The 15842-nt window shown below is 34.1% G+C and overlaps 1 protein-coding gene across 2 annotated transcripts in view; it reads right to left on the minus strand.

Annotated features, from left to right (window-relative positions):
• Positions 1–7331, minus strand: part of LOC117327615 — a 39492-nt gene extending 32161 nt beyond the window's left edge. Inside the window, exons 1-2 of one of the 2 annotated variants that reach the window (XM_033884669.1) lie at positions 6931–7331; positions 4425–4433 (exon numbers count right to left, since the gene is read on the minus strand). In XM_033884669.1, coding sequence (XP_033740560.1) covers positions 4425–4433; positions 6931–7009 — 88 coding nt within the window. In that variant the 5' untranslated portion in view covers positions 7010–7331. The remainder of the gene's footprint in view (positions 1–4424; positions 4434–6930) is intronic. The other variant, XM_033884670.1, reaches the window with a different exon arrangement.
• Between the last annotated feature and the right edge of the window lie 8511 nt (positions 7332–15842).

A 15842-nucleotide genomic window follows, 5' to 3' on the forward strand; every position in this document is an offset into this window, starting at 1 on the left:
CTCGGTGATATATCTGATATATAGTAGTGTGTTGATTTAGTTGTATATGACTTTCATTCATATTATTCATATATGATAATCTCCAGAATAACTAAAATTCAGTTACTGACAGCTTATGGTTAAAGTCGAACCTACCTCCTCAGCTCTTAATACTTATAACCAGTAATACCCCTTTCCTATACAAACCACTTACCATACAGTGATTTACAGGTTATATTGAAACCATGAGTCATTTAGCACTGTAACGTTTTAGAACGCTGAACAGGTGAGCGTTAATGCATGTAAGGAAATCATATCCATATCAGCAATTGATGGGTGGAGTGCAATATCACTTCTAAACCAGCGGGTAACAACTATTGGCAAAAAGATGCTGCTGAAATCAGCAGGACACTCATATAAATGGATGCAATATCTCAAAGGCTTACATTATCACTGACCAAATTATGTTTTGATGTCAGTTTTTCATAATAACGCGAATTGACTAGTGGTCTTAACAATGATACCACCTATCTCACAATAGTTTACCTTTTAATCTAACCTGAAACAAACATTATTCAATGACAAATGTGAGGCGATTTACGATAACTTAAACACTAATCTATTTTTTAGCAACCGTCCACAGTCTAATCCCGAGCTTTGTTAATGTTTGCTATAGACTACGGTTTTGGTACGAGTGCTATGGGATCGGGCAGTATGGACGATACAATTCATTAGAACCAAGTAGTGACTATGTGAGGTACCTTATATGCGTCTTTCTAGCTTACTACTGAATGGTGTTGATTTCCCTATTCAAGGATAATATGCTCCTGTTTTGAGCAAGCGCATAAGAATGATATGATTTTATCGGATGTATTCAGAGCTAACATGCCTGATAAGCTTATTTATAAAGCCAACTAAGTGTTTGTATTTGATGCAAATGGTACCCGTCTTTCCCCCGACCAACAATGTACTCGTAAGGGGATCGATACTAGTAGTTGTCGCATTTGATTTGTATTTCGTATCGATCTGTTCGTAAATATTTGATGGATAAACATCAGTACAATACCCATGTTCTATATGTACCTGTTATTTACTCCTAGAATCAGGAGAAGCACGGGAAGCTAAAATCCTCATGTGGAAGTATAGACCTCTTTGCTATATGTTAGCTTCACAAAATCCTCACAAAATTCTCATAGTGCATATCAAAAGCAATGTCCACTTACATTTCTATCACTGTAATTTTCAGTTAGAAATCACACAACATCAGACACTCTTTGTTCTTTTGTTGTGTGACATTTTCCAATAAGATAGTTATGTCGTTGTTTCTTTTAGCTTGATAGCAGTCATGTGGATGTGCGTATCAATACTATCAGCATGTGACAGGATAATAACTCGAGCTCCCCTAGGTAGCGCAGTGGTGGGACAATCTAATCCAACGTCCAATTATATAACCAGTAATATTGCTTTATGAAAAAACATATTTGCACACCAAATCTGATTAATGAAACATTAATAAGACATTGATAATATATATGTCATGTGTAGCAATTAATGACTAATTATTTCTGATATCTTATATTAGTCCATCCCAATTTACTAGAGTAAAATAGGCATTTCTTATAAGTGTGCATTACTAAGATATCAGAGTAATTATGATTAAGCATCACCCTTTAATGGTGGTTTTCATTTCATTTCTCATTTATTCTTCCTTGTCAAATACTCACTTTTATTTTCAGTAATCAAACTATGGATTATGTTGTAGTATTTTTTTACCGATTATAGCCAAACGCCTACCAGTAGCTGGATATGAAATCAATTCTGGAGTGACTGAATATTATATCAATAAAAATGACTACAACAGCTCTCGGTTACTGAATACAATAAAAGTCAACTACTGACTAACACAGCTTTCAGATGTTGAATACAATATCTGTGAAAATGTGGTTAAACTAGCTCCTAGTTACTGACTTCATTATAGAGCAACTTACGGCAACAACATCATCCTCGATTAACTATATAATAGGGAACAACCAACCAATTGAAAAAATATATTTTTCAAACATCCCTTGTGTATAGAAAGTTGAGCCAGGGATAAAATGTCTGGCAGCCACTGATTGGCCAGTATGTTATGAAGTAAGAAAATAGATATGTGGCCTGATAGGTAACTGTCCATAAGAAATGTTGATATAAAGTCCGATTGAATTTTTTCCCAAAAGTTCAGGTCATAATAATTAATAGGTAAACATCTCAGATTTTTGAGAATTTTTACTGCGAAATTCACTCATTTTCAAAATGGCAACGCTGACAAAAAATTGGACTGAAGGACCCAACTTTCTTTTTTTCATTACGTGTTATACGAGACCGTAACCTTTTGTTATAAACCATAATTGCCAAATTGAATTCAAGAATTTTAATGATATACTCTAAAACGTTAGCACTAAAGTCTATGGAGAAACAATTGGTTGGTTGGTCCCTAATACAGCCATCCATTTCAGAATATAACATCTGCCAGTAACTATCTACAAGAGAGATCAGTTACTGAACATAACAAATGTCAGTGACTATCTACAACAGCCACCAGTCATTTGATACAACGAATACCAATGTATATCTAAAATATAACTATCTACAACAGCTGTCAAACACAGAATATAACATCTGCCAAAAATTACAACCATTAGTTACTGAATATAACATCTGCATATATATATATATATATATACAATGTAACTACCACAGCCGTTAATTACTGAATATAACTTTTGGCAGTAACTATCTACAACAACCATCATTTACAACATCTGCAAGTATAACATCTGCAAGTAGCTATCTACAACAGCCGTCAGTTACCGAATATAACATATGTCAATAACTATCTAAAACAACCATCATTTACGTAATATAACATCTGCCAACAAGTATCTACAACAACCATCAGTTTCTGAATATAGCATTTGCCAATCACTATCTGCAGCAACCAACAGTTACTAAACATCAGTCAGTAACTATTTACAACAGTCGTCAATTACTGAATATAACATCTGCCAATAATGAATGTAATCTGTCAGTAATTATCTACAACAGCCATCATTTACTGAATAAAGCACCTACCAATGACTAGCTGCAGATTTATCTGAATATCACAGGTTTTTCTCAGTAATACGATTGAGAACAAAAGTCAACCGAACGAAACCTCCACTGCAAAGAAGGCTATTCTAATAAGATTGTCTTTCATTGAACAGATTTTCTTGATATCGTAAAACACAATACATTTGCTATATTGAAAATCTTACAGGGTCTCTATATTGTCAGCAAAAGTTACGAAAATAAGGTAGATCTGTCATGGAATGAAGGTTCCATTGCAATTTTTTTCACCTTTTCCTAGCCTCAATGTTTTTCTTTTTTTTTTTTTTTGCTTATTGCTTAGTCTTCAGGAGTATGACTGAGTGCTTATCTCTGTTTACATTGGACTCAAATGAACTTGTGTCGCTTAAATAAAACATTCGTAAAACAGATAGGCAATAATACACAACGTTATGGTTGAATTCCAGTTCAGTACAAACCAATAAAGAAAACATACTAATAGTAATAGGTGAGAATGTATATACTGTACACTATCCTATCACTGATGATACACACATGGAAAGCAGAAACAGCGCTATATATACTCCTGGGGAATTAATATTTTAAATAACATATAGCTATCACTTCTATTTGATATGTATTTGTATAACAATATGTGTAACGGGAATGAAACAGATCAGACGCACTCGAATGTTTCGCAGTAATGACAATAAATGGTGAGCTGTAATCTGGTTGTTGTAGCTACCCTGTAAGATCATATACGATCAACATACAACTGTACATGAACATGATTATCTAATTAGCCCAACACTAACATATTGGATATATGAGTACAAAGTGACGTGTATATCAGATTCTAATTATACTGATTATACTGTATATTAAGTGGCATGCAATAACCTCTAGCTAGTGATAAACATGGCGTCATTAACGTGAATCAGCAAATCAGGTATTTCAGTACAATAGAATTATCTTAAAACAATGAGGTACATTTCGACATCTGAGTTTGGTAATATCGTCAAAAGATGGTGATATTTACGTATTTGAAGATAAGTACGATTGTCCCGATTTGTTGATTTCACATTACAATGACCAGAAACTCGCATACCTAGTTATACAGGTGATATACAGGTTTCATATAAAGCGTTGATACTGCTAAATTGAGCATTTAGGTGCGTATTTGCTTCTGTGATATATCACAACATACATGTCTTGTAAATACCAACCTATTAGATACGTCCAGTGAAATGCTATACATCAATCATAGATATGAATATACTGATATATAGTGCATACAAACTAATCTTATCTAAACATATATCTATCTACATCTCTACGCATTTATTCTAGCAGATTCATACCTCTCCAGCCTGAAAAAATAAACAATATAAAACATCTGTTAATAGGATATTCCTTTATATTTTATTGTGACGATTATCGTGATGATAAGGCTTTTATCAGCTAGAAACAAAATAATTTATTTAGAGGCATTGACAAAGTTTCTTGTGTCGGGTAATACATAAATAATATTGACGTAGTATATACATTAAGATATGCAAATGAGATGTCGTCATAACATCCGAACGGCTAACGTCATACGTCCAGACAGTGCTGTGATAAGGACTAGACATACGATACTGTTTAGGAGTAATTAGTTCTTACTGTATAACATTATGTAAATATATTCATGACGTTTTTCGAAACTTTGTAATTGCATACTATTGTATATCATAAGAAATAAAAAAAAAGTTAAATAATATATTGTACATCACTTTACACCATCACTGATCGGAGGAGATGTAAGAACATTAATTAGATACCGGGGATTTATATTGCTTTTTGCTCAGTTAGAAATCTAAATGACAGTATGATGATTCGTATAGCTTTTCACAGAAAAATAGCACCATTCACAAATTATCGATTTCTTTTTACCTAATTCAAAGATAAAACTGATCCTTGTATTGTGATCGTAGCATATCACTATCCAGTGTACCCGACTCTATGTCTTAAATGGCATTTACTTTAAGCCCTATAGATGCCTGATCAAACCGGGAGAAATCAATTTCACTCGACTGCAAATACCATGATCTCTCTCCGGAAGCCAAGCGAAACATTTACATCAAATTGGCTATTTTATAAATCATGATCATGTCCAGGCTTATTCTACCGAATACTCAATTTTGCTTTATATGATGTTAAGCTTACCGTCACTTGATGGAGATTGCTATTCTGATGTTCTGTGTTTAATGCGTCAATGAACGCTACATTCATACTGTTATAGCGGTGTTATAGGTCTCTATACCCGGGTGTTATAGAAGGTACATACGACGACAAAATAGCCATCGTAGAAGTTTTAGTTTACTATCTATGGTGGAGTTTTCACGTATAACATTGTCTTAGCCATTACAAAACTTTGTATGTATATTTATATGTAAAAGACATTGAGCTTAGTTTAGGCTGTCTAGGTCATTTATGGTATGTTTAACTTGCTTCCATAGCCTTCATTGAATATAAAATTGCACTGTTGTTACATATTCGAAACATCAGTTCGACGCTTTTGTATGAGCGTTTGAGATGAAATTTGGGAGTGACATCTAGTTATTTCGAATAAATAGCAATTCCATGTAACAGTTTACAACACGACATGGTACTCGAAGAAAAACTGGAGTCAATTAAATAGTCTCCCAAAGGAACGGTGTTCTCCATGTTCAATTTTCCCTATAAAAGCATCTTACGATCTGGATGATAATGAATTTGATATTTCTATTCAGGATTGTACATCTTTAGCTGACAACATTAAATGATCTCTTCTATAATAGAATATTGCTTTTTTAGTGAACTAACGGGTGTACAGAAGTGTTTCAAATGTTTTGCCCGGTTGCTATTTTGTGTTTACATTGCTGTATAACGGAATAGTAACGATTAAGCGCCTATAGAATATGAAACAATATGTCTTTAAACATTTAGTTTTTAATAACATCTAGTATACAATAAAACTCTTAACTACACAGCCTTAAATGAATAAATACTAGCTTCAGTAATAGTCTTATGCAATCCATTCCTACACATTTTGTTGCAACACATCAGTTCAAACTATTTAATCGTGATCCCAGACTAAAATAACCTCATCGAATCATCATCGTTTGTTAAAGGTGTGAAAAGTGGCATGATTATTCTGAAATGTTATAGATTACAATGTATGGGTCTCCCTAATAAAACTTTCCATTACCAATCGACATTGAAATAAACCAATGCGGCATTTTACTTTAAACAATCATGAAGTGGACGGTATGGATCGTTATCAAACTTGAATGTTAGAATTTAGAATATATCATATGAGAATAAACTTGGCTTGACTATGTGGGTTTTCATTGATTATCTTATCAGTGGACAAGGCCATATTGATAATATAAAACGCTTAATGGTATGTCTTTATGATTTTACTTATGAAAATCAGAAAGCTGTAAATTTTCATATCGAATGTATGCTTTTCGGCATAAATGAACCTATATCACGGCATTGTATTACAATATATTATGTAGTAAAATTACTTATATATCATAATTAAACAACGAATTAATTTTGAAATAACATTTAGGTATATCCTGACATAACAATCTTCAATTTTCTATATTTCAACAGCCTTCCTTTTTATGTAAACCAAGAATATCAATGTACTAGATATGATATTTAACACTTTATATATTCTGTATGCATACCGGATATTTCTCTACAAAACTTTTTCTCCGATAAGGTATAAAAATCCACTTAGCTTACAGATAAAACCAATAGAATATTTCAAAATGATATCGGAATTCATAAAAAATTTACAAATCATTCATAATCATAATTACATATGTGACTTACCTGCTGATACAGATGATATATTTACGGATAGGTATACACAACATGTCGCAGCGAATAACCAGATACACCTGTGGTTCATCTTTAGCTGTCTCAAAGTTCCAAAGTAACGGGCAAACAAGTGTGCAAGAACTCCAACCAAGCCTACTAAGCCTTTAGATATGTACAGTTAGACGGCCTTGTATAGGTGTGCTATCTGGGAACGAGTCTTGTATTGCCAAACGGTACTCGTTCCTCTTTGGTGTGAAACTTTTTAAATCACCAATATTTGTATGGAGTGTTTCTAGTTAACTACTATCGCGTGTCGGTTCAGAATGTGTAGTTTTTAGTGCTTACCGCCCCCGTGAACGGCATACATTGACACTACCTAGGCCGGTATAGGGATGGTCAGGAATCATGGATCGGTTTATCAGACTGAGCAAAGAGACAAGGTATTGGATATTGGCTTGCTAGGGGGGAGGCCTTGCTGAACAAACACGCACGGTTTCTCTATTATTGATTGCTAATAGATGTATAGTAATTCACTACAACTATTACATCAGCTCACAATAAAACATTCTCGCCCCCTTTATGCATTTTTGTACCAAGAGAGGCGATATAGAAATCTAGTAAGGGGTCAAGGGATTTGTCATAGTACTTTTATTCGTCATCACTTCATGGTTGTTGTGCATTTTGACATTTTTGAAAACAAACTAAACAAACAGTTTCACCACCATCGATGTGTATTTGATGATCTTTCAAAAATATCAAACGGTGTTGGTTTGGAAGCGTAAATAAGCGAATCATCAAAAATGTTAAAGTCTGTTAGAGTTGACATGTAATTTCTATATCGTACCGGAGTTAATTTTAACACAACTTTCAATTATGCAGTTTTGAATTAGTCTATTGTTTCAAAAATTATAAAGGAAAACAGTCATTGCCATCAATGTAAACCAAATACTTATTAAAATCGTATAATGAATACTGTACAGCAATACACTTGTCCTTCTTCTTTCAATGTTTCCTACATATTTGTTGATATTATCTTTATGATTAATACTGGCGTTAACACACCATATAGCTATTGTGCAGTTTGATACAATCACGTTGATCTACTGAACATTTTGACACGGCCAAGTGTTATGTATTGTACACTTTGATACGGTCACGTGCTACGCTTGTAACTACCGTGCAACTTAACACGTTCATGTGTTATCAACTGTACAGTGCGTTACGATCATGTGTTACGTACCGTTCATTTCGATACAGTCACCTGTTATGTTATACATTATGATATGGTCACATATTATCTGCTGTATATTGTGATACGGTCACGTGGTATCTGTTATACAGTGGATACGGCCACGTGCTATCTGTTGTACATTGAGATACGGTCACATATTATTTGTTGTACATAGTGATATGGTCAAGTGTTATCTGCTGTAAAAAAGCAAATGCAGCATTTTGGGAGTGGGACGACTGGTTGGTCCGTTGTCAGTACAACGCGACCGGATGGGGTGTCCTGCAGTATGCTTCAGTGGGGTAGCACTATACATCTGTAAAAGTTAACGTTCCGGCCTATCACAAGGAGACTTAACACGAAATACCGCAGCCCCCACAAACACATATACGCACTAACCACACGCATGCATATCGCAAACACGAAAGGCCGTCCTTAAATTACCATAGCTGTTAATAGGACGTCAAACAAATGAAACCAAACCAAACCAAGCATTAAACAGTCACGTATTATCTGCTGTTCAGTGTGACACGGTCACGTGTTATCAACGATACAACGTGATACAGTCACGTGTTACCTACTGTACAGTATGATACAGTCACGTGTTATCTACTGTACAGGGTGATACAGTCACGTGTTATCTACTGTACAGTATGATACGGTTACGTGTTATCTACTGTACAGTGCGATACAGTCACGTGTTATCTACTGTACAGTGTGATACAGTCACGTGTTATCTACTGTACAGTATGATACGGTCACGTGTTATCTACTGTACAGTGTGATATAGTCACGTGTTATCTACTGTACAGTGTGGTACAGTCACGTGTTATCTACTGTACAGTGTGATACGGTCACGTGTTATCTACTGTATAGTATGATACAGTCACGTGTTATCTACTGTACAGTGTGATACGGTCATGTGTTATCTACTGTACAGTGTGATACGGTCACGTGTTATCTACTGTACAGTGTGATACGGTCACGTGTTACAGTGTGATACGGTCACGTGTTATCTACTGTACAGTGTGATACGGTCACGTGTTATCTACTGTACAGTGTGATACGGTCACGTGTTATCTACTGTTCAGTGTGATACAGTCACGTGTAACCTACTGCACAGTGTGATACAGTCACGTGTTATCTACTGTACAGTGTGATACAGTCACGTGTTATCTACTGTACAGTGTGATACAGTCACGTGTTATATACTGTACAGTGTGATACAGTCACGTGTTATCTACTGTACAGTGTGATACAGTCACGTGTTATCTATTGTACAGTGTGATACAGTCACGTATTATCTACTGTACAGTGTGATACAGTCACGTGTTATCTACTGTATAGTGTGATACAGTCACGTGTTATCTACTGTACAGTGTGATACAGTCACGTGTTATCTACTGTACAGTGTGTTACAGTCACGTGTTATCTACTGTACAGTGTGATACAGTCATATGTTATCTACTGTATAGTGTGATACAGTCACGTGTTATCTACTGTACAGTGGGATACAGTCACGTGTTATCTATTGTACAGTGTGATACAGTCACGTATTATCTACTGTACAGTGTGATACTGTCACATGTTATCTACTGTATAGTGTGATACAGTCACGTGTTATCTACTGTACAGTGTAATACAGTCATGTGTTATCTACTGTACAGTGTGATACAGTCACGTGTTATCTACTTACAGTGTGATACAGTCATGAGCTACACTTGTAACTACCGTACAACTTCACACGCTTACGTGTAACCTACTGTGTTACATACAATATTGTACTGGTCATTTCGATACGGTCGAATGTTATATATTGTGATATGGTCACATATTATCTGCTGTATAGTGTAATACAGTCACGTGCTATCTAATATAGAGGTTGATACTGTTATGGGCTGTATACTGTACAGCGTGATATGATCACGTGTTACATGCTGTACAGTTGATACGGTCTGCTGTATATTGTGATATGATCACATGTTATCTGTTGTACAGTAGATACGGTCACATGTTATCCGCTGTATATTGTGATATCATCACGTGTTATATGCTGCAATGTGTGATACGATCACGTGTTATCTTCTCTACAGTGTCACATGTCAACTTGTATCCATCATGTTTAACTTCACACCGCACATGGACATATTATAACTCTTAATGAAATCAAGTCGGCGGTTAAACCTGACCGTGTTGTCTGTAGTCAGTTGTCGATATATATGTCATTGGAATCGAGCTGATAAACTGATACCTGTATATACGCGAGGAAGGGGAAACGTAAATAAATAGGTATATTTTATATATTCCAAGGGTATATCTGATCGACCTGGTCGATAAAGTTACTAGTACTTTAATATATTCGTAAATATGTACAAAGTACTAATAGGCTCTTCAATATCAACCCCGTACGTGCATCAAGAACACTTTCAGGTGAAAACAGTTTTTGTTCATAGCAGGTGATGATATGTAATTTTTTGATTTCCTCATTTTATGAACGTTAATGAGTCTTTTAATCTGCTGATGTGATATCATTATTTTCACGTGGATATAATTTGACATTGCTTCATTTAAGAATGAAACATCTATTAAAATAGATAAGTCTGTCTGATTCTCTTGAACTGATTGTTTGCCTCATAAAAATACTTTCCCTGCAAATGATTTACCCTCAAACTCATTATTTTGATATCATAACGATGATGCAAAGTCATTTATACGCAACCAATTTAATGAAAACAAAAGAAATATGAGACGAATTGATGCATGATCGATGTAACATGCCAATCATCATAACCCGTAAACTCTGTACATTACCATGCCATTATGTCTTATTAGAAACCGCCAAGCATAGCATTAAAAATAACCAAACAATAAAAAAGACAATGATTTAATGGGGTTTCGTGTGTGATTTTCCTGCGAGTATCGCTAGTAGTAGACATAAACTTGCGGAGAAATGTTAACTTCAATATTTAATATGCACGTAGACGATTAAGAAGATCGTATTTTTTATAGAAAAATGCGTCTCCTACAGATAATCAAAAGAAATAAGGTAGAAAAAACAATATTTTAGATATCTAATTTTAACGAGGTAGGTATATATCTAACTTACCATACAGTAAAGATCGCAATTCTCAATAATGAATTAATAGCATTTCGTGACTTTAAACAACTTGATAATGTGTATGTGTTAATCTGGTTATCAAGCAGACCTAATCAATTTTGTGAAGAGAAAATTTGGTAGTCCTGACTGACAAGGATTTCTATAACTTATTAGATGACTTACCTGCAGACACAGCCACAAACCAGTCATGCAATTTCTGTTTGTGCTGTTTTAACATCGGTAGCAAGAAATAAAGACTTCCATGGGTTTTTTTTTAATTTGAGCTGTGTATTCTTATAAAAAACTCTAAACAAGTTAAGTTCAATTCACTCTGAACACTGACAGTGAATTAGCTGCAACATACTCTTGCTTTATCCATTATCTGGCATATTCTGCAACGGAATCCATAAGTATCTTAAGATTCGTATTATATTTAATGGAAGGATTATCTTGATAGTTTGGACCCTTCATGGAAATCCTCAATAAATCATCATATTGAATAATGCAAAGATCACCAGTTACGACGTGTACAACAGGACAATCATTGTAGATGGACTGAAAAGTATGCTGCGTTCGAAGGTACAAAAACATATGATTAGAATTAAGATCTTGCAGTGATTCCTAGCATTCATCTTTTAAAATAATAGAACGAAATGACGACAATTTGTATAAAAACATATCCTTTGAATCAGCATTGTCATAATCTCTGTATAAGACACAAAAAAACCCAACAACAACAACAACAAAAAACGCCGACAAAATAACAAAAAAGTTAACCACACAAAACAAAAAAGATATACCGACGTAATAAAAAAGAATACCGAAATAATAAAGGCAAACAATACCGACATAATAACAAAGCAAACTGAAATAATCACAAATAATACCGACATAATCACAAAGAATACCGACTTTAAAGCAAAGAATATTGACATACTGACAAGGCAAACTGACATAATGACAAAGAATACTGACATAATAACAAAGAAAACCGACATAATGACCAAGAATACCGACATAATGACCAAGAATACCGACATTATAACAAAGAATACTGAAATAATAATAAAGAATACTGACATAATGACGACGAATACCGAAATAATAACAAAGAATACTGACATAATGACATCGAATACTGACATAATGACAAAGAATACTGACATTATAACAAGGAATACCGAAATAATAAAAAAAAGAATACCGACATAATGACAACGAATACTGAAAAAAATAACAAAAAATACAGACACAATAACAAAGAATGTCGATATATTAACAAAGAATACCGACATACATATGTAATGACAAAGAATACCGACATTATAACAAAGAATACTGAAATAATAAAAAAAAGAATACCGACATAATGACAACGAATACTGAAAAAAATAACAAAAAATACCGACATAATGACAAAGAATATTGATATAATGACACGTTCCAATGCTAAAGTTCTGATATATAACATTTTATAATCGAATGAAGGTCCTATATTTACCTTTTCAATGATTATTCACAATATCATGAGCAGATAGTTTCCTTATATTAGAAGTTTTAAAATATCAAAAACTGTTTTCAATACTACTCCATATATAATAAATCCTGGAATACAAATGAGAAAACTGAATTATTTTCCATATAAAAAAACCCCAATATGTTACGCTACGAGAGCCGATGCACTTGTTTTCGTACTGAAATGAATACATGGCAATATAAAAAGAAATATATGTACCAGAGAAGAGGTATCAATGAAAATTGGTCCGTTTAAATCAAAGAAGCGTCCAATTGAAACATTGTGCCATATTGAAAATATTTCACCCATAACGAACATCAAAAACTGTTAATTGCCAGGAGTTTCCCAAATGAGCGCTTTAACAAAATATGAAATGCCCTTCAAAGGGAACCGTTTTTATGCATTCGAGAGGGTAATTGCTCCGTGATTTATATATAGACAATGTTTACTAAACTATGAGAATATTCATAACGGAAACAACATGCAAAGAAAGGAAGAAAAAGACAACACAAGTTAATTTGTTTGAGTTCAATGCCTCATTATTTTGTCAACATAAGAATTGGAATAAAGCAACAGCAGTGCCTAATAAATCGTCATTACCTGATACTTGTTCCTGATCATCTGTGAGTTTTAAAGTTCTTCCATATATTATCAGCTGATTTGTATCAAGCGGCAGAAAAAGCAACCCTATTTTTTATGGTATACGAATATGAAGAAACTTCGCACTTCCTTGCATTGTATGAGGACAAAAAGATGTAAAAATGCCTCGCGCCGTTTAGTACATTTTAAACAACAAGTGAGGATGAACGGATTTTGATATAATGACACATTGCAATAACTGATTAAATATTAAATAAATTATAAACCGAATAAAACATATTTATGATATCAATATCTCGTCTTTTAAGAGTCATTAAATTTTAAATCATCCCAAAGCTGTAGGTATATAAATGTTTATAAATTTTTCTATTCGTTCTCTAGAGTCGAGTTTTTATGGCGTTTCGGTACAATTCGAAGAATTGTTACGCCTTTTCGATGGCGTAGAGATGAATTGGATTTACAGAAGTGATAGGTCGGACACTTTCATCCGCTACGTGAATGATTTTCATCCTACTATCACCACGGAAACCTCTAGAGAGACTAATACGTTCCATGACACCTCATTTAGGTTAGTCAATGTCAAGGTCATTGCCTATCTTAATTTCGAGCCACGAAAAACAGATACCTCGGCCCAAATAATACCATACCTTGCACATAATTATGGGTAGTGAAAACAGCAAATTGTTTTGTATCTGACAAAGTGTATCCGATGACAACTGGTTTGATATATGATATAAGGAATAGAAAACGCAACTGCTGGTAGGTGGATGCAGTAGTGTCTGGTACTGTTGTAAGCTAGATAGAATGAAATCATTGGAAAGGGCATAGTTGTTCCGCTTCCTCGCAGCAATCCACTTCTATGTTGAATTGCTTTTCCAAAAAGTCTAATGGCACATACTAATTTGTCATGTTATATATTGCATCATTGGCATGCTATCATTCACCAAACACAGCCTGATGATAGACATAAATACAAACACAAACAACAAAACATGAGATGCCATCCGTGTTATTACATTCTAATCAATACTAGCATTTATAATTACAAGAGTATACGCTAAATTTAATCAAATTTTGCAACAATCAGAAAGATTTTTAAGACAATACATGTATGGTGCAAAACATGTTTTTTTCTTTATCAGACACTAAGTAGGAATGAGCTGCTGATGTATATGATTAATCCTAATAAGTATTCTGTTTTCAGCAAAAACGTTAACCCTCCGGACTACACTTGGGAGGGCATGCGATTGGTTCATTTTTTTGGTTACAAAACCGGAAAGGAAAAAGCTGCTCAATAGAAAATATGTTATCCTTGTTGACGTCAAGAAATGCTACCAATTGGTAGCTTCCCATGTTCCATAACTCTTTCATCGAAAGCCACGGATGATACTGGCATCATAGATTTTGGTATAGCATATGAAAAAAAAATATAATTATGCTTCAATTTCAGTAAAGTTTATCGAATTTTGTCCGGTTTCAATTATATAAATTTCTATAGGATATTTGGTTAATTTCATATTTTGAAGTTGTTTAAGTAATGTATTTTGTCAGCATTTGTCTGGTCATAATATGGATCAATTAGCCTTCACTCAACAAACACCGATGACATCATTACGTATTATATATATATCATTATACTATATTTGGGGGGAGTATACATTAGGAATGTTGATGTATATTTGCATCGAAGAACTTCTATGCCACAAACGTATTATACCCAGGTACAAATTGTACACAAACATGTCACGGATACGTCTAGACTAGTCTACCTTTTTGTAATTATATGAAAACTCTTTACACTGTTAGCAATAAACACGCACTGGGTATAGAGTAGCTACAATGAATTAACTGCGCGAGGTAAATTAGTAATATTGTTAAGGAATACGTTGCTGGCACTTTCTCTACACCTTAGTTACTTCGATCGGCTATGTAAAACAATAAGATATATAAGTATAGGTATTGATAGAACCGTGTGAATATCATTATACGAATTCTACACATTCCAAGGTTCTAATTCACTCAATAGGCCACAAAGAATCGAGTAGAATAAAGATATCAGTCCCGTTTCTCTTAGCATGTGAAATCACGAATTCATTCTTAAAATGGTGAACTTTGGTTTTATGCTCACTGTTTTGTATCGACAATTGGTATTTGAGATAGTTTTAGATATATTTATATTAAACAGATAACAATGAACCGTTTATTAAACATAAATAAAAAGTTGGATATTCTTAGATTATCCATCCTTCTCATGCAGTAACTTAACTGTCAAGTTTCCTTATCGTCAAGGATGTTCAGAGCGCTATCAAAGTGAGAGCCACTGTTTCTCTTGTTTAGACTGCCTCGATAGTTTGGGCACTAAACTTTAGCTGGAGACCTTTTAGTGTGTTGAAAATACTGTCAGTTTTGTCTTTTCCTGGTTAACCTTGCGAATATTGGATTTAATTTAGGTACTGATGCCATTTAGACAGGCTCCGAGACTT

Source organism: Pecten maximus, chromosome 5 (genome assembly GCF_902652985.1).
Source record: "Pecten maximus chromosome 5, xPecMax1.1, whole genome shotgun sequence".
NCBI lineage: Eukaryota > Metazoa > Mollusca > Bivalvia > Pectinida > Pectinidae > Pecten > Pecten maximus.